This window comes from Bufo bufo, chromosome 5 (genome assembly GCF_905171765.1).
Source record: "Bufo bufo chromosome 5, aBufBuf1.1, whole genome shotgun sequence".
In the NCBI taxonomy this organism is placed as follows: Eukaryota; Metazoa; Chordata; class Amphibia; order Anura; family Bufonidae; genus Bufo; species Bufo bufo.
The window spans coordinates 317,633,668-317,654,244 of NC_053393.1; the positions used below are offsets into that span (position 1 = coordinate 317,633,668).

At 41.4% G+C, this 20,577-nt stretch overlaps 1 protein-coding gene across 2 annotated transcripts in view; it reads left to right on the forward strand.

Annotated features, from left to right (window-relative positions):
• Window positions 1-20,577, forward strand: part of PIGN (phosphatidylinositol glycan anchor biosynthesis class N) — a 356,746-nt gene that overhangs the window by 230,073 nt on the left and 106,096 nt on the right. For both annotated transcript variants that reach the window (XM_040432195.1, XM_040432196.1), the window contains exons 19-20: window positions 4,511-4,622; window positions 14,244-14,352. In XM_040432195.1, coding sequence (XP_040288129.1) covers window positions 4,511-4,622; window positions 14,244-14,352 — 221 coding nt within the window. The remainder of the gene's footprint in view (window positions 1-4,510; window positions 4,623-14,243; window positions 14,353-20,577) is intronic.

Consider the following 20,577-nt stretch of genomic DNA (forward strand, 5'->3'; position numbering starts at 1 on the left):
GCTCTTAAAGGGGTTGTCTCATCTCACCGTTACTAATGATGAGACACAGTCCCGACCACCTTTTAGCCGGGAAAGAGCAGAGCGCTCTGGCACTCTGCTGTTTCAGTAGCTCTTATTGCCGTGCATGAGAGCTACTGAAACAGCTTGTTGTGCTACACTGTTATCGTAGCTCTCATGCAGGGCAATAAGAGCTACTGAAACAGCAGAGCGGCAGGTTGCCACACTGTTTCCTGGTTGGCACTGTGTCGCATCTCGCCTTAGTAACGGCGAGGTGAGACAACCCCTTTAAGATTGATGACCTATCCTTTTTACTGTTCATATGAGGCCAAACTGCTAAGAAAAGTTTCAGTCCGAAGATTAGCGCTCAGGAACCAACGCTTTACAAGTCTCGCACTAGCAGTCATTTGAGATAGTTATAAAGACAATTACTGATCCACTTTAAATTACTGTCAAGTTAATTAATATTTCTTTCCTTGACGTATGACATTACTAGAAAGGTTTGGTTATATGGGATATTATAAGACTTCTTTGAATGTCAGTACCTGCTACTAGACTTAGATAATGGTTAACGTGGAATCACTGGATCGGCGGTGCACTCATCTCTTCTTTCAACAGGCAGTCTTACGTGTTTCATCTCATTTCCATTTTGAAAAAACAGAAATATATACTTATTTTTTGTTCCCAGTAGCTATCTCCATTTTTCATTATAAGCAGCCTTAAACCATATATCTGAGGTTAGCAAATACTTCAGAGAATGCATTCCTATTTGAAATATTGCACATCTTCCCCCTTAACCCATGTGCGTACCAGTAAGTGCAAAAAAAAAGCTATATCAAATAGGTGATTGCTTTGTCGTCCTTTGTGGAACCCTGTTCAGCATGTTCATAATAACAATGGCTTTGGTTCCAGTTGTCAGAACAAATGTCATGTCCACTATTATTAGCTTGCTAATCCTCTTGGACGGTACGAGGCCAGGATAAATAGTGTGTGAAAAGTTCAACAAGAAAATGGACCTAGAAGTGTATATTTATACAATGTGAAATATGTTCTTGAGTCCATTCGCTTGTTTTAACAGATTAATTTCTGATTTTATTACATTTATGTATGCATAGCCTTATAGTATATAGACTTCTTTGTATTATTGCATTTTAATCATTTTGGACTAAAAATCTTTTTTTATGGTCTTTACTAAAAATGTTACATTTTTCTTCTACAGCTTTCACTTGAAGTGTATTTGCTCATTAGCAGGAGTGGTCAATTTTACACTCAATCCGTGAGGGAGCTGCTCTGATGTGAATACCAGAATTTCTAGATCTTGCAATTCAAATATTATATTCCTATGCCGTAACAGAATATGAGAATTTAAAATGACAATCTGAACTCCTCACAACTCATATACACTCATTTAAAGGGCTTGTCCCACAAAAAATATTCTACATTTTTCAAACCAGCACCTGGATCTAAATACTTTTATAATCGCATGTAATTCAAAATTTTAAATCGCCACTAAGTTATTTAATAAAAATGTATTTGTATAGTTCCACTTGCTTTTCCTTATTTTCTTCATTTCTCACTGAGGTGGAGGCACATGCCCAGTTCCATCCATTAGCTGCCTCTGGCTTTATCTAATGTTAGAAGCTGTAACAATTACAGGTAGAGATCTGCTGCAAAAAGGACACACCCATGAGTTGTGATAAAGCAAGAGCTGCAGCAGAAAGAACACCCCCCCCCCCCCCCCCCCCCGAGCTTCCAGCTTGAAATAAATCTAGAAGAGTAAGGGTCCACTGAGACGGACAGTACGTGGCCGACCCTATGATAGAAATGCCTATTGCGGACAAGAATAGGACATTTTGCCGGGTCGCAATATGGAACTACGGATGCAGACAACTTTTTGTGGCCCCATTGAAATGAATGGGTCCACGCCAGTTCATGCAGAGCCAGAATTGCAGACATGTGAATGGGCCCTAATTGAAGCAATGAATGGGGAGATCTCTGGACCCATGTGAAGTACAGGGCTGGTTCTGGCTTTGTTAGAAAGAGGTTGCTATGTACTATATGATGTCTGATGTTCATTTTTTTATATTAAGCATGGGATAACCCCTTTAAGTTGAATGCTTATCAAACTGATAAGAATATGGCTTAAATATGTGTTTATGAGCTGTCAGTAGTTCAGAGATAAGGCGCAACAGATCAAGCTGTCAGAACAGCTGGCTGACGGATTGAGTGTAAAACAGAAATCCTGCTAGTCTGCAAATGCACATAAAGTGAAAGCTGTACAAGAAATATTATTCAAATTTTTTAATTGAGACTAATTGGGAAAAATGTTTTTTTGCCTAAAATTTTATTACAATGCAATAATAAAAAATTGCCCCCAATGGTGTCCATAAGTTCTTAACACTCTGGTAACAGCTATTGGCTTATTTCCAATGTTCTTCGCTGTCTCCTGCCATTTTTCTTCAAATGCATTTTGGGATGGGCATAAATTCTGGCCAGTAGGTGCCATACAGCAAAATGTCAAATAAACCTAGAGCAGAGTAATACATGTAAGAAACACTAGATTCCTAGAAAGTCTTAGGCTTTGTTCACATCAGCGTTCAGCCTTTCTGTTCTCCTACTCCGTTATACAGGCAGGAAAAACGGAAAGGACGGATTTGAGCCGAACGGAGCCTACGGACCCCTTAGACCATAATGGGGTCCGTTAGGTTTACGCTCAGAAGAGGATTTTGGAGCAGAGACAAAAGTAGTGCATGCAGGATTTTTATCTCCGCTTCAAATATCTTCCTTTTGGGCGTAAACCTAACGGACCCCATTATAGTCTATGGGGGTCAGTTATGTGCCGAATCCGTCCTTAACGTTTTTCCTGCCCCTTTTAACGGAGTAGGAGAACGGAAAGGCTGAACGCTGATGTGAACGAAGCCTTATGCACACCACTGTATTTTGCAGTCCGCACACTGCAAATGTTCAGAATACGGATACAGGGTGTGTACATTGAGCAATTTCCAAAGGCCCTTTGTCAAAGTGCCTAAATTGACAAGAATAGGACATGTGGACAACATACAGTGTGCTGACTGCATTTTTCATGGTCCCATTGAATTGAATGGGTCTGCATACAATCCACAAAAAGTGCAGATTGGACAAAGAAAAAAAATACAGTCATGTGCATGAGGCCAAAAAGTATAAATGGTGTTAATTTAGTACTACAGCACATGAACAAGCTAGCATATAAAACACAGAGTGCTACTCATTTCCTCCTAGTATAAAGGTGTCAGTGGTACACCACATACATCATTGTAATAAAAGCGCCAAAAAAAGTGTAGGATATTTACATAATAAAGTGTCATCCAAACATGAGGAAGCTTTCAAAGTACCAATTTGATTTTCTTTTCATTACCAGCATAAGACAGCAAAATAGCGTCCAACTGCATATGTCAGCCTGCCGCTGAGGCCAGAGAAAAGCCCAGGGTCACAAAGGTCAATTTTACATGGTTTTGGGATGTTATTTTGGAAAATCTTAGAGTAAGGCTCCATTCACACATCCGCAAAATGTGTCCGCATCCGTTCCGCAATTTTGCGGAACGGGTGCGGACCCATTCATTCTCTATGGGGACGGAATGGATGCGGACAGCACACAGTGTGCTGTCTGCAGCCGCAATTGCGGAGCGCGCCCCCGATTTTGGGTCCGCAGCTCCGCAAAAAGATAGAGCATGTCCTATTCTTGTCCGCAGCTTGCGGACAAGAATAGGCATTTCTATGGGGATGACGGGCTGGTGTGTTGCGGACCCGCAATTTGCGGGTCCGCAACACACCACGGACGTGTGAATGTAGCCTAAGAGTATTTTTAAATGTTTTACTGCATCCATCAATTTTCTTTAACCCATATACACATACAAGCACATACTGACAGCATTCTGGCTTAGCGGTTAGCGCTTGTGCTGCCCTGGGTTGCTGGGTTCGAATCCACCCAAGGTCTTTATCTGCTTGGAGTTTCCCCTGTGCTTACATGGGTTTACTCTGGGTTCTCTAGTTCAATGTTTCCCAACCAGTGTGCCTCCAGCTGTTGCAAAACTACAACTCCCAGCATGCCCGCACAGCCAAAGGCTGTCCGGGCATGCTGGGAGTTGTAGTTTTGCAACAGCTGGAGGCACACTGGTTGGGAAACACTGTAAAAAACTAGTTTCCTCCCAAACTGATAGGGAATTTAGATTGTGAGCTCCACTGGGGACAGCAAGTGATGATAATGTCTGTAAAGCGCTGTGGAATATGTTGCCGCTATATAAGCAAGTAAAATAAATAATACTGTGTATAAAGGAGGACATGTTTCCATTACTCTGTATCGAAAAAGAATTTGGGAATGTCTGTGTTTTGTAGTCTTTCATTAATACCGGAGAGCTGGCAGTGAGCAGTTTTTATGAAACATAACTTCCGTTTGGACTGCTGCGCTAGTCTGATGTGAATAGATTACCTAGCTGCTGAATGTGATGATTAATATGCTGCTTGTCTTCTTCTACAGCTCCTGCGCTGGACTGCTAGCACTCCTCATTTCCCTGGCTTCTCTTGTGTGGCTTTGGAAGAAGAGAGAAAGCTGTGTTAAAAGAAGAGATTTCAAAGTGCACGTGTGTCAGGTCAGCATAACTATGAAATACAGAAGCCCCCATAATCCAGAACACAGGGAGGCTACGTATTTCTATCTTGTTCTTTTTATATTGAGGCTGGTATCTAAACTCTTTCAGAGGAAAGCTGGCCTTGATGCTCCTACCAATCAATCAGATGCCAGCTTTCTCTTTTCTCATCAGCACTGGAAATAGGATATATGGAATTTTTATTTATTTAATACAGTTTCATGAATAATATCCATTTTAACAGCTAGTAGAGAAGCTCATCAGCTTTTGTTCATGAAGTGCCACATAAATAACGAACTCCAGAGTACAGGATATATGTATGATTGCTAAGAGTCCAACCGCAAGGACCTCCACTGATGAAGAGAACCGGGATGCTCAAGTCCCCTCTGTGAATGGAGTGATGGTATGCATACATGACCACTGCTTTATTCTCTTCTAAGGAGCTGCCGAGTACTGCACTCGACTATCTCCTTAAAGGGGTATTCCGGGTACCATAAATATAACTTATGTTTTAGACTAATTAATCATCAATAATTACCTAATATAATGTGTATTTCACAGATTTACCGTTCAGTAGTCATAAAAGTAGTTTTCTTCCTCTGCTACCCACTGTGTTTCCTCATAAATTACCATGGCATCGACCTGGAGTTCTGAGCCTTTGTTAGGTCGAGCATGCTCAGTGTGTTGCTATTCTCTAGCTAATTCTCGCAATTCTCGAGCTAAATGTCTTGTGAAACAAAGGGCGTGTTAGTGTGCTGGTGATTACTGAGTAGAGGGGGCGTCACTGGACTGTATATCAGGCAGCCAATCAATAAACATTAACATTCACAGCAGGAAAGCTAGTGTCACGCTCGGTGTGAGAGGGAAACACCACACGGTACATAGGAGGGAAAGGGGTAAGGGAATAAGGCCTGGAAACTAGGGAAAGGAGATGGACTCCTAGCAAAACCCTAATCAAAGTCCTGACTACCAGTATGAACAGACCCCAGAGGTAGGTGAGTTCATACACCGGAATACCTAGTGTCCTAACTCACCCTATAGGACCCTGGTATTAATGTCAGGACTGAGACAACCTGTTCCTCCAAAAGGAAGGTCGAACAGGAGTCTCCCTCCAAATATGTCTACTTCATGTTTGGATAATTTTGTGAATGCCATTTTATTTTTTGGGGACGTTAGAATGCTTAGAAGTTTAGAAGCAAATCTTGAAATTTTTTATTTTTTTTCAAAAACCCTCTATTTAAGGACCAGTTCAGGTCTGAAGTCACTTTGTGGGGCTTACATAATAGAAACTACCCAAAAATGAGTCCATTTTAGAAACTACACCCCTCAAGGTATTCAAAACTGATTTTACAAACGTTGTTAACCCTTTAGGTGTTCCACAAATTAATGGAAAATGGAGAGGAAATTTCAGAATTTCACTTTTTTGGCAGATTTTCCATTTTAATAAATTTTTTCTACTAACAAAGCAAGGGTTAACAGCCAAACAAAATTCTATTTTTATTGCCCTGATTCTGTAGTTTACAGAAACGCCCCATATGTGGTCATAAACTGCTGTGCGGGCACACGGCAAGGCGCAGAAAGAAAGAAACGCAATATGGTTTTTGGAAGGCAGATTTCACTGGGATAATTTTAGAGTGCCATGTCACATTTGAAGACCCCCTGATGCACCCCTAGAGTAGAAACTCCCAAAAAAATTACCACATTTTGGAAACTACAGGATAAGATGGCAGTATTGGTGGTACTATTTTAGGGTACATATGATTTTTGGTTGCTCTATATTACACTTTTTATGAGGCAAGATAACAAAAAATAGCTGTTTTGACACCGATTTTTTTTTTTTGTTATTTACAATGTTCATCTGACAGGTTAGATCACGTGGTATTTTTATAGAGCAGGTTGTTATCGACACGGCGATACCTAATATGTATACTTTTTTTAATTTATTTATGTTTTACACAATAAGCATTTTTGAATAGGAAAAAAAACATGTTTCAGTGTCTCCATATTCTGAGAGCCCTTTTTTTTTTGGGTGATTGTCTTAGGTTGGGTCTAATTTTTTGCGGGATGAGATGACTGTTTGATGGATACTATTTTGGGGTGCGTATGTCTTTTTGATCACTTTGTATTACACTGTTTGTGATGTAAGGTGACAAAAAAAATTGCTTTTTTGACACTTTTTTTTTTTTTTAGGTGTTCACCTGAAGAGTTAGGTCATGTAATATTTTTATAAAGCAGGTCATTACAGACGTGGCAATACCTAATATGTATACTTTTTTTTTTATTTATGTAAGTTTTACACAATATCAACTTTGAAACAAAACAAAATCATGTTTTAGTGTCTCCATAGTCTGAGAGCCATAGTTTTTTCTGATTTTAGGCGATTGTCTTAGGTAGGGTATCATTTTTGCAGGATGAGGTGACGGTTAGATTGGCACTATTTTTAGGTGCGTATGACTTTTTGATCACTTGCTATTACACTTTTTGTGATGTAAGGTGACAAATAAATTGCTTTTTTGACAGCGTTTATTTATTTTATTTTTTTACGGTGTTCAACTAAGGGGTTAGGTAATGTGGTATTTTTATAAAGAAGGTTGTTACGAACGTGGTGATACCCAATATGTATACTTTTTTTTTTTTTTTTTACATTTAACACAATAAAAGCATTTTTGAAACAAAAAAATCATGTTTTAGTGTTTCCATAGTCTGAGAGCCATATTTATTTTTTATTTTTTGGGCGATTGTCTTAGGTAGGGGCTCATTTTTTGCAGGATGAGGTGACTGTTAGATTGGTACTATTTTGGGGGGCATATGCCTTTTTGATCGCTTGGTGTTGCACTTTGTGATGTAAGGTGACAAAAAATTGTTTCTTTAGCACAGTTTTTATTTTATTTTTTTGACGGTGTTCACCTGAGGGGTTAGGTCATGTGATATTTTTATAGAGCTGGTCGATAAGGACGCGGCGATACCTAATATGTCTACTTTTTTTTCCCTAACTTTTACAAATTCTTTGTTTTCTTTATTTTGGGAAAAGGACGCTTTTTGTTTTTTACTTGAAACTTAAATATTTTTTTTTAAACTTTCTTTTTTTAAACTTTTTTTTTTCACTTTTTTTTTTGTCCAGGGGGCTGGATCTTACAGGCTCTACCGGAAGGCAGCCACGATGTCTAAGGAAGGCATTGGGCTGCCTTCCCTGCCATGGGGTCCCCGTCACAGCAACGCGGGGACCCCATGGACACCGGCACCAGTGAGGATACCTCACGTGCCGCGGTCAGCGCTGACCGCGGCTGTGCAAGGGTTAATCATAGTGATTTCACCAATGCCGGCGCATACAGCAAGGGTCCGTCTATCAGTGACAGCCGGACCTCCGCCGCTGATCGGGTGGGCGCAGCTCTTGCACCCGCCCGATCAGCGTGCCGTACCTGTGCTGTGCTGGGATTTCTGTCCCGCATTTCTGCGCTGTACATGTACGGCGCTGGTATCCTAAGGGTTAAATAACCATAATAGCCACACCTGGGGAAAGAAGGTGTGGCAAGCCCCAGAAACAACACATACGTCCTTTGATCCAAACGGAAAACATGTCAGATCAAACCATGTGTTGCCAGTGTCACCGATCTCCTGGGTTGTATTAATTGCAGAAAACTAGAGAGGAATAAAATATATGAAGATAAGGCATTTCAATATGGTGCTTTTCAAGCACTAAAAAAACTGTGATTCAATGACCATTAATCAAAGATGTTCAGCTTATCCGAACAGTATAGATCAATGCAGCAATACTAATAATAGAAGGTTGTATGAGGGGTAACAACATGGGGGTAGTAGAGAAGATGTTGCTCTTCTTAAGATAATAATACATATGATTGGAGAAAAGTAAAGTTTTTGGGGATTGGGGACAAGTAAAGGTTCAGCATATGAAGTGGTTATTGTAGTTTATGGCTTATGACTGTGTTGTATGTGAGATGGTTTGAGGACGATGATAAAGATATCGAGGGTCAAAGGATAGTTCTTTCTGTCATGGAAAGTTAATTAACTCATCCAGTAATGGAAAGAAAAAAAAAACGAGATCTAGACACTGCTAATCCATTTAGGAGAAATTTCCACTGGGAAAGGCTAAATTTGGAAGTCTGAGAAGGAATTTGGAAAGTGGTTCATTGACGGATGTATTAAAGTCCTGCAGTATGGGTGCTACAGGTCAGCACATAGTGTCCCCTGCTGATGAGTGCTGGCGGCTTCTGATTTCATGTCGTCTTCCTTCTTCGCTGAAATTTGCTGTACAGAAGGACTGGGAATCTGATCAATTAAAATGAACTGTAATTGATCAGGGAATACCAGAGGTTTGTGTTAATCACTTTCTCATAAAAAGACTTATCAGATCATATCTGACCTTTTTCTAACTTTTGAGAGTGACATTTGGATTGTTGCCTCAGGAATTAAAGGAATGTTCCATTTAGAAAATGTTCTCAGCAGCAGCAAATTAAAAAAAATTTTTTTTCCACTTTTCCCATCCATTTAAGGCTAATCCCCCTCTGAAAAATGAGTAAAGTGATGGCGCATCATGTAATGGTGTCATTTATTTGCCTCTGAGAAATAAGGCAGCTAAGTTTATTAATTGCTTTTAAACTTCTGCAGCTGTTGCAAAGATTCCCATGAAATCAAATATGAAATAGGTTTGCTTCTCTAAAACCCCCTATGGATCTGACCTGGAAATTCTACTTTTAGCACATACTGTGCAGTTTATATCCAGAGGCAATATCTTGTGCTTAATTCATGTGTATGTACAAAGCTAATCCCTACAACTGAGCAAAGTCATGTTATGCTAGATTCACATCTGCGCTGCTTCTCCGGAACTGAAAAATGAAAAAAAATTGAAGCGCAGGATCTGCCCTATGCTGGCAACCAATAAAGCCTGACGGACCTCATTGACACTGTGTCAGGTTTAAGTTCCTGTTTCTATTGTTCTGGACTTTGTGGCAGAACCTGCACCACAGATGTGAACCTTAAAAATTAAATTTATTACAGAGTTAAACGGGTTCTCTGGGATAGAGATATTGATGACATATCCTCAGATTGTTTGGGGGTCTGCCACGGCTCTCAAGACTAGCACTGTACAGCGTGGAAGCAGAAGGTGATGGCGTACTAAACTCGGCTTGTATGGCAGCTGAGCTGCAGTACTACGCCATGGCCTCTACACATTGTATGTCTTCCTCCAACTCTGTAGACTCCACAGCCTCCAGTGCTGCGGCAGCCCAAAACTGGAGATCGTGTTGCCCCCCCCCCCCCCCTTCCCAGTCTGATATTGATAGCATTTCCTATTCATTCATGTATGTAACCTTCAGAACCACTTTAACGCCATTTAAAATGGTTTTGGAAGTTTTTCATTTTTCCTGGCATCAAAGGATCACTGAGTTTTGATTGGTCATAGAGACATATCAAACATTTTCATCGGTGAGACCCCCACCAATCCCTGGGAGGAGGAGACAGAAGTGCTTGCATGGTGCTCACTCCCTCCTCCCTGGGCCCATAGACTTTTTAGTGAATCTATTTAGCTTCCTCTCCTGCATTGAGTAGAGCGAGAGAGTGATATGCAAGTACTTATCTCTCCTCATTCTAGTGATCAAACTTTTGATATGTCTCTATGACATGCCAAAAAATTTCTGAAAACTCAGTGCTCCTTTTAATACTGCATGGGATAGCATAGGGTTATAACATGGCAATGCTCCTTTATGATGCAGATTACAGAATGTTGCACTTGACATACATAACAATCGGACAGTTCGTAGTCACACCCAGGGTTGCTCTCGGTATCACTGTTTGTCTGATTCTTGAGAGTTCTTTGTTTGTTCAAATGAATCTGAAGGCAAAGGGTGAAAAAAAGGAAAAAAGAAAAAAGAAATCGCCTGGAGTAAAGACCATTTATTTCTCAATAATTGGTTATTGCCTAGTCTAAAAGGATCAATGCTAAATAATAAAACTATTGTTTAGCATCAATGAAAATTGATTCTGAGTATGATTCAGTAATACATTTACAGAGTACAACAATTCTGAAATTGAAATCGTTAAAAAAAAAATTCCTTTGTTACATACTTATTTCATTTATTTAGTTTAACTTCATTGTAAAAAAAAATATTAAGACCTAGTATGATCATAGTTCTGTATCACTTCCGATTGTCTTATAATGGAGAAGCCGTTTCTAACCTCTGCTGTCTTCTCTTTTCCTGGCTACATGACACCCAGGTCAGCGCTGTGTGTGCAGTGTCGGACTGGGTTGGCTGGGGTCCACCAGTAAAATTCATTGTGGGGTCCCACTGTACAGCTACATGCGAATACTACTTGCTCACACAATGGTAGCAGCAGCAAGACGCCCAAGATGATTGACTACGGGGTCCCTGTAGTGAATTAGAGATCCCTGAGAAAAGAGGATACTGGCTGGTGTGCCTCTGGACCTAGAAGTCTTCTCCAGCACCCGATACATCTATAATAATAAACTGGGTAGTCTCTTAATCTGCCCAGTTTTTTATATGGACGCTTAGGCTGGTTGAGATAGTGCAGTTAATCTCTTGTGCCATGTGTTACCTGGGCCCACTACATGAAGAAGCTTGTTTAGTGTGAAAGGTGAACCGAATGAAAAAGAATATGCTTGGAAAGCTGCTTTTTTTCTATATTCTCAATGCAAAAAAATACAGTCAGTGAAAAATGATTAAAAACGTTAGGGCTGGTGAAATGCAGAGGCAAAAAATTAGAAAAAAATGAAGCTGGTCATAAAGGTGCTTTAAGGTTTTAAAAGGAAAGTGTCTTCAAAATAGGACTTCTTGTTAAAATCAAGTTTTTATGTTAAATGTATTTATATAAAAAAAAAATTTAAAAAAATCACACCGTTTTTTTTACTGGCCACAAAGCCTAATAATAGGCACCACTTCTTGGTCAGAAAATATCATTTTTCTGCAGTTATCTGCTTATCATCACAGGCATATTATAATGACAGATAGCACTTATATATACAGTCGTGGCCAAAAGTTTTGAGAATGACATAAATATTGTAAATTGGAAAAGTTGCTGCTTAAGTTTTTATAATAGCAATTTGCATATACTCCAGAATGTTATGAAGAGTGATCAGATGAATTGCATAGTCCTTCTTTGCCATGAAAATTACCTTAATCCCAAAAAAAACTTTCCACTGCATTTCATTGCTGTCATTAAAGGACCTGCTGAGATCATTTCTGTAATCGTCTTGTTAACTCAGGTGAGAATGTTGACGAGCACAAGGCTGGAGATCATTATGTCAGGCTGATTGGGTTAAAATGGCAGACTTGACATGTTAAAAGGAGGGTGATGCTTGAAATCATTGTTCTTCCATTGTTAACCATGGTGACCTGCAAAGAAACGCGTGCAGCCATCATTGCGTTGCATAAAAATGGCTTCACAGGCAAGGATATTGTGGCTACTAAGATTGCACCTCAATCAACAATTTATAGGATCATCAAGAACTTCAAGGAAAGAGGTTCAATTCTTGTTAAGAAGGCTTCAGGGTGTCCAAGAAAGTCCAGCAAGCGCCAGGATCGTCTCCTAAAGAGGATTCAGCTGCGGGATCGGAGTGCCACCAGTGCAGAGCTTGCTCAGGAATGACAGCAGGTAGGTGTGAGCGCATCTGCACGCACAGTGAGGCGAAGACTTTTGGAAGATGGCCTGGTGTCAAGAAGGACAGCAAAGATGCCACTTCTCTCAAAAAAAAACATCAGGGACAGATTGATCTTCTGCAGAAAGTATGGTGAATGGACTGCTGAGGACTGGGGCAAAGTCATATTCTCCGATGAAGGCTCTTTCCGATTGTTTGGGGCATCTGGAAAAAGGCTTGTCCGGAGAAGAAAAGGTGAGCGCTACCATCAGTCCTGTGTCATGCCAACAGTAAAGCATCCTGAGACCATTCATGTGTGGGGTTGCTTCTCATCCAAGGGAGTAGGCTCACTCACAATTTTGCCCAAAAACACAACCATGAATAAAGAATGGTACCAAAACACCCTCCAACAGCAACTTCTTCCAACAATCCAACAACAGTTTGGTGAAGAACAATGCATTTTCCAGCACGATGGAGCACTGTGCCATAAGGCAAAAGTGATAACTAAGTGGCTCGGGGACCAAAACGTTGACATTTTGGGTCCATGGCCTGGAAACTCCCCAGATCTTAATCCCATTGAGAACTTGTGGTCAATCCTCAAGAGGCGGGTGGACAAACAAAAACCCACTAATTCTGACAAACTCCAAGAAGTGATTATGAAAAAATGGGTTGCTATCAGTCAGGAATTGGCCCAGAAGTTGATTGAGAGCATGCCCAGTCGAATTGCAGAGGTCCTGAAAAAGAAGGGCCAACACTGCAAATACTGACTCTTTGCATAAATGTCATGTAATTGTCGATAAAAAGCCTTTGAAACGTATGAAGTGCGTGTAATTATATTTCACTACATCACAGAAACAACTGAAACAAAGATCTAAAAGCAGTTTAGCAGCAAACTTTGTGAAAACTAATATTTGTGTCATTCTCAAAACTTTTGGCCACGACTGTAGATAACACAGGATCAACAATTCATAATAGATGATATCACAGCTTATACACTCCCTCTGGACCTCTGCAAAGGTCACAGGGCATGCCTAGATAACTCTCCCATAGAAGTCAATGAGTTTCTTCCAACAGCTCATGCAAGGTGGTTGCACCATAATCATGTTCAGGAAATAGAATAAAAAAATCTACAATCAGAAAATAAAAACAGATTAGAAAAAAAAGGATATGTGTTAGGGCTCTTTCACACTTGCGTTGTTCTTTTCCGGCATAGAGTTCTGTCGTCGGGGCTCTATGCCGGAAAAATTTTGATCAGGATTATCCCAATGCATTCTGAATAAAGAGAAATCCGTTCAGGATGCATCAGGATGTCTTCAGTTCAGGACCGGAACGTTTTTTGGCCGGAGAAAATACCGCAGCATGCTGCGCTTTTTGCTCCGGCCAAAAATCCTGAACACTTACCGCAAGGCCGGATCCGGAATTAATGCCCATTGAAAGGCATTAATCCGGATCCGGCCTTAAGCTAAACGTCGTTTCGGCGCATTACCGGATCCGACGTTCAGCTTTTTCTGAATGGTTACCATGGCTGCCAGGACGCTAAAGTCCTGTCTGCCATGGTAAAGTGTAGTGGGGAGCGGGGGAGCAGCACACCCACCGCCAGGGCGCCCCACGCGATCGCATGGATAACACGATCCATGCGCATGGGGTGCCCCGACGCCACCCCGGGAGCCGCACGGGCGTCAAGCACACTGCTCCCCCGCTCCCCACCACTACCATGGCAACCAGGACTTTAATAGCATCCTGGCTGCCATAGTAACACAACGCATTTTGAAGACTGATTAGTCTTCAAATGCTTTCAGTTCACTTGCGGTGTTACGGATCCGGCGGGCACCTCCGGCAACGGAAGTGCACGCCGGATCCCAACAACGCAAGTGTGAAAGAGCCCTTACTATCTTGTTTTAACTGTCAGAAAAAAAATATTTCACACATAAACACTAAATAAAGTGAGGGGCTTATTTTCTTCTACACTCCGGTTAATATGTTCTGTATCACAAAGTTTCTGATTTACTTTTCAGATGATAAGCCTTGCAGTTTCCATATATGTGGTCAGCACAACCCACTGGAGCCTAGCCGCCAAACAAGGACTACCATTGCTGAACCAAATTATTAGCTGGGCAATTTTAAGTAAGTAAACCATTATCAGGCATTTTGATTAGGTTTGTATGGATGAAATATTAGACTGTGCTGTGAGTTAAGATGCTCATACACATAAGAGTAACCATTAGAGGGACCACTAAAGGGATCCTGACATCCAGAACCATGAACTGCATGAACCTTGGAAAGGCTCCTCCATCACAGTGTGCTAGCCTTTAGCCTGAAACGCTGCAAATTTTCACAAAAAATCATTTTAAAAATAAGGAGGACATGGAAAGAAGAGTCTGCTTTGCCGTTTCTCCTCATCATGATCGATTTGATTTTCAAGTCTCTCCCTACACACAAACAAGCCAAGTCTTGTCAGTGAAGCGGAGCAGATCTCAGAGAAGCCACACGGCGGACTCTTCTCTCTGTGCCTAGACTCTTCTCTTTGTGCCTGGACTCTTCTCTCTGTGCCTAGACTCTTCTCTGTGTGCCTAGACTCTTCTCTCTGTGCCTGGACTCTTCTCTCTGTGCCTCGACGCTTCTCTCTGTGCCTAGACTCTTCTCTCTGTGCCTGGACGCTTCTCTGTGTGCCTAGACGCTTCTCTGTGTGCCTAGACTCTTCTCTGTGTGCCTAGACTCTTCTCTCTGTGCCTGGACTCTTCTCTCTGTGCCTGGACGCTTCTCTGTGTGCCTGGACTCTTCTCTGTGTGCCTAGACTCTTCTCTCTGTGCCTGGACTCTTCTCTCTGTGCCTGGACTCTTCTCTCTGTGCCTAGACTCTTCTCTCTGTGCCTGGACGCTTCTCTCTGTGCCTGGACGCTTCTCTCTGTGCCTGGACGCTTCTCTCTGTGCCTGGACGCTTCTCTCTGTGCCTGGACGCTTCTCTCTGTGCCTGGACGCTTCTCTCTGTGCCTGGACTCTTCTCTCTGTGCCTGGACTCTTCTCTCTGTGCCTGGACTCTTCTCTCTGTGCCTGGACTCTTCTCTCTGTGCCTGGACTCTTCTCTCTGTGCCTGGACTCTTCTCTCTGTGCCTGGACTCTTGTCTCTGTGCCCGGACTCTTGTCTCTGTGCCCGGACTCTTGTCTCTGTGCCCGGACTCTTGTCTCTGTGCCCGGACTCTTGTCTCTGTGCCCGGACTCTTGTCTCTGTGCCCGGACTCTTGTCTCTGTGCCCGGACACTTGTCTCTGTGCCCGGACTCTTGTCTCTGTGCCCGGACTCTTGTCTCTGTGCCCGGACTCTTGTCTCTGTGCCCGGACTCTTGTCTCTGTGCCCGGACTCTTTTCCCTGTGCCCGGCTCGTTCTGACAACTATGTTTTCTCTGAAACTCCACAATGTTATAGAGTAAAACATAGCTCTCTGATGGGGACTGTATGGAAAGAACGACAGGTTCCCTTTAACATTACGACCTGAAAAGACGATTGTTACAGTAACTGTTATCTCTCTCTGTATGTCGAAAACTGTTTTTATGCCAGTGGAAAATGAAACATAAATGTGAAGCATAGGGAAGAACTTGTATGTACAGCTGCATCTCTGAAGTAGTATGCTTATAATTGGAATGTAAGAAGCATGTATTTCCTCTTGATTTACATGCCATGTCATAAATTGGTATTTGGTTGTAAAGCAAGAGACTGAATTAGCTGCTCTTGGATATGCATTAGATACAGGGTCAACCAGCGCCTGAAGGTTAACAGACTTGCTGAGTTATAGTGCATCGTGAACCCATAATGTCTTTCTGCATCTGGATAGCTTAGAGCAAAGCCTGGTCTGCGAAGATCTAAAAGATGCATTTGCTTATTATCAGTCCTACTATTGCCTGTGCTTTTTATATCTCTAAAGTATAAATGCAGGTCTATACTATGTTATAAAGAAGCAGGCACAGTGCACAAGAATATTCATTGTAGACTTTGGGCTGATAGTGTTAGGGTACTTTCACATTTGCGTTTTTCATTTCCGGCATAGAGTACCGTCCTAGGGGCTCAATACCGGAAAAGAACTGATCAGGCATATCCCCATGCATTCTGAATGTAGAGCAATCCTTTCAGGATGCATCAAGATGTCTTCAGTTCAGTCTTTTTGACTGATCAGGACAGAGATAATACCGCAGCATGCTACGGTTTTATGTCCGGCCAAAAAAACTGCACACTTGCCGGATTATTTTTTTACATAGGAATGTATTAGTGCCGGATCCGCCATTCAAAATGGATGACACCAAAACGAATGTGAAAAAAAAATGTGGAAAAAAAAATGTGAAAAAAAAAATGGATGTGAAAAAAAAAATGGATGACACCAAAACGACGGATCCGGCATTTCAATGCATTTTTAAGACGGATTAAGATCCTGATCAGTCTTAAAATGCCATCAGTTGGCATACGTTTTGACGGATCCGACAGGCAGTTCTGGCTATGGAACTGCCTGCCGGAATCCTCTGCCGCAAGTGTGAAAGTACCCTAAGTGGATTATGATATTTGATGTAGAACGTTTAACATGTATGTTTTGTGCAGACATTTATATAATCCTGCTCTCACACCATGTAAACTTCTGAGTTGATAGTATTAAACTGCTGTTGTTTCATTATGACAGTCATACACTATAGGTCATTGATGGCGAACCTTTTACAGACCGAGTGCCCAAACTGCAACATAAACCCACTTATTTATCGCAAAGTGCCAACACAGCAATTTACCTTGAATACTACAGTCCAATATAGTATATCTTCTATGTACTTTATTATTTAGCTATAATATCCTGCCTACATTCAGTGCGCTGCCTGTGCTGTTCATAGTGCGCCCTGCGCTGATGACTGACAGGAAAAGTCTAAGGCATATTGGTACACCATAGACTTTTTCCAGGGTGTGGGTGCCCACAGAGAGGGCTCTGAGTGCCGCCTCTGGCACCCGTGCCATAGGTTCGCCATCACTGCTATAGGTTCACTGCCTACATTTATTTATTTACATGAATATGTTTGTTTTACAAAAATATGTAAGAGGTAGATCACTTCAAGGATTATGACCCACACTAAAATTTTCCTGCCTGCTAATAATATAAAAACCATCAAAAATAATATATATATTGTGGGGATTCGCTCTGGTAGGCAGGTTAGCGGATGCAGTATAGAGGCAACCACATAGTCTTTAAAGGGGTTGTCCTGTATCAGAGCTGAACCCGGACATACCTCAATTTCACCCAGGCAGCCCCCCTGACTTGAGCATCGGAGCAGTTCATGCTCCAATGCTCTCCTTTGCCCTGCGCTAAATCGCGCATTTTTTGGAGATCCGGTGACGTACCGGGGCTCTACATGGGGCTGCCAGGAAGCCCGGTGACATCACCGACACTGATGGGTGGGAGATAGCGCTGCCCTAGCCAGTAAAGCGGCTATGGCAGCGCTAAAGCCTTCCCATCAGAGCCGGTGACATCACCGAACACACTGCCAGCGGAAGTTTCCGCCCCGCAGTGTGTTATTGAAAGCAAAAGAGCCCGTGCCCTGCGCGATTTAGAGCAGGGCAAGGGAGCTGCCTGGGTGAAAATAAGGGTATGTTTGGGTTCAGCTCTGAACACGGACAACCCCTTTAACTTAAACAGTTCAGTGTTTATTCACACAGAAGACAAAACAAAATGACAGTTCGCAGTCTTGGTGTTCGATCACACCATGGAAAGTCCACAGAACAAAACATTCACCTTGTCAGCAGTTTTTCATCAGCAGTCCCCATCAGGCTTTAGGGGCCTGTTTTCCAGCATACGGCTCTCAGCCCTTTAGCACGGCACACATCTTCAGATCCCAAAACACAGAGACTCCACAGCTTCACTGTGATATGGAAGATAATCCACCACACCTGACAGTGCTGACTGCTTTTATAAGCCTCCCAAGACCCGGGCTGGAATGTGGGGAGTAGCCACCCACCCAGCACTTTGGCTACTCCCAGTAAGAGCAGCCCCGAAACAGCTTTACGGCAATACTAACCAGCTGAAGTGTCAGACAGCAATAATGACATTGCAGGAAAAATAAACAGCTCTTACCTCTCCGAGGCCAGGAACCTCGGTGACGCATACCGCCCATCAATGACGACCCCTTGTTCCTTCCTACAATATATATGTGAAACTTGAAAAATTAGAATATCGTGCAAAGTTCATTTATTTCAGTAATGCAACTTAAAAGGTGAAACTAACATATGAGATAGACTCCTTACATGCAAAGCAAGATATTTCAAGCCTTTATTTGGTATAATTTAGATGATTATGGCTTACAGCTTATGAAACCCCAAAGTCACAATTTTGAGGTACCCTTTGTTCACGGGGAATGGATTAATTAGCTGACTAGAATGTGACACTTTGAGCTTAGAATATTGAACCTTTTCACAAAATTCTAATTTTAAGCTGCATTAATGCAATTCCTTTTAATTTGCATTACTAAAATGGACTTTTGCACGATATTAAAATTTTTCGAGTTTCACCTGTATATACAGTTGCAAGAAAAAGTATGTGAACCCTTTGGAATTATATGGATTTCTGCACAAATTGGTCATAAAATGTGATCTGATCTTCATCTAAGTCACAACAATAGACAATCACAGTCTGCAGCGCTGGCCAATCGTAGCGCACAGGCTATGAGCTGTGCGCTACGATTGGCCAGCGCTGCAGCAAGGGACAACCCTAATACAAAAACTCTGCCCAGTACAATAGAGGGAGCTGCAGACACCGGAGCCTATACATACTAGTAAGTGCAGGGGGACCCCTGGGCGCCGCTCTGCCCACTTATATAGTTAGTTTTTAGTTTTTAAACTAGTGAAAGGTCCTCTTTAAGGCCTTCTGTCCGCCAACTGAAGCTCAACAGAAAATGGGTGTTGCAACAGGACAACGACCCAAAGCATAGAAGTAAATCAACAACTGAATGGCTTAAACAGAAGAAAATACGCCTTCCGGAGTGGCCCAGTCAGAGTCCTGACCTCAACCCGATTGAGATGCTGTAGCATGACCTCAAGAAAGCGATTCACACCAGACATCCCAAGAATATTGCTGAACTGAAACAGTTCTGTAAAGAGGAATGGTGAAGAATTACTCCTGACCGTTGTGCACGTCTGATCTGCAACTACAGGAAACGTTTGACGTTATTGCTGCCAAAGGAGGTTCAACCAGTTATTAAATCCAAGGGTTCACATACTTTTTCCACCGCCACTGTGAATGTTTACATGGTGTGTTCAATAAAAACATGGTAACATTTAATTCTTTGTGTGTTATTAGTTTAAGCAGACTGTGATTGTCTATTGTTGTGACTTAGATGAAGATCAGATCACATTGTATGACCAATTTGTGCAGAAATCCATATCATTCCAAAGGGTTCACATACTTTTTCTTGCAACTGTATATATATCCTGCCCAAAAACTTTTTTTTATTGTCACATGTACATTTCAAAATATCAGATCACTGGAGTCCGCTTATATTTTTTCATTCATATAACCATATGAGGACTTGTTTTTTGCGGAACAAGTTGTACTTTCTAATTACACCATTTAATATTGCATACGACATAGTGGGGAGCTGGAAAAAAAATCTAAATGGGGGTGAAATTGGAAAATAACGCAATTCTGCCACAGTTCTATAAGTTTTGTTTTTTCAACGTTTCCTATGCGCTAAAACTGACCGGTTACTTTCATTCTACGGATCAGTATGATTGCTGATATACAACATTTGTATAGTTTTTTTTGCATTTTAATAATGAAAAAAATTAAAAGATTGAAAAAAATGTGTTTTTTTCATCGCCATATTCTGACCCCCATAAAAAAAATTGTAGTTATGTATCCGGAGCTGAGTGAGGGCTAATTTTTTACGGGGTGATCTGTACTTTTAATTTATACTAATTTGAGGAGTGTATGACTTTTTGTTCACTTTTTATTACAATTTTGTTGGAGGTGAAGCGACCAAAAATCGGTGAATCTACTATTTTTACTTTTTTTCCGTTTTGCCGTATGGGATAAATATTTTTAGGTTTTAAAAGAATGGTCATTTTTGCATGCGGCAATGCCAATGATGTTTATTTTTTTTTGCTTATGTATTTTGATTTTGAGAAAAGGAGAGTGGATTTGAATTTTTTTTATTATTACTTTTATGAAACTTTTTTTTTACACTTTTTTTTTATAGTTCTCATAGGGAACGTTAACATCTTCCCCGTCACATCCTTAAAGCTTGTAAAAGAGCGGGATCTTGACATAGGGGCCACTTAATATGGTGGATTTGGTGATCTCTGTAATAGGGACACCCCTTTGCTCGGTTTTCC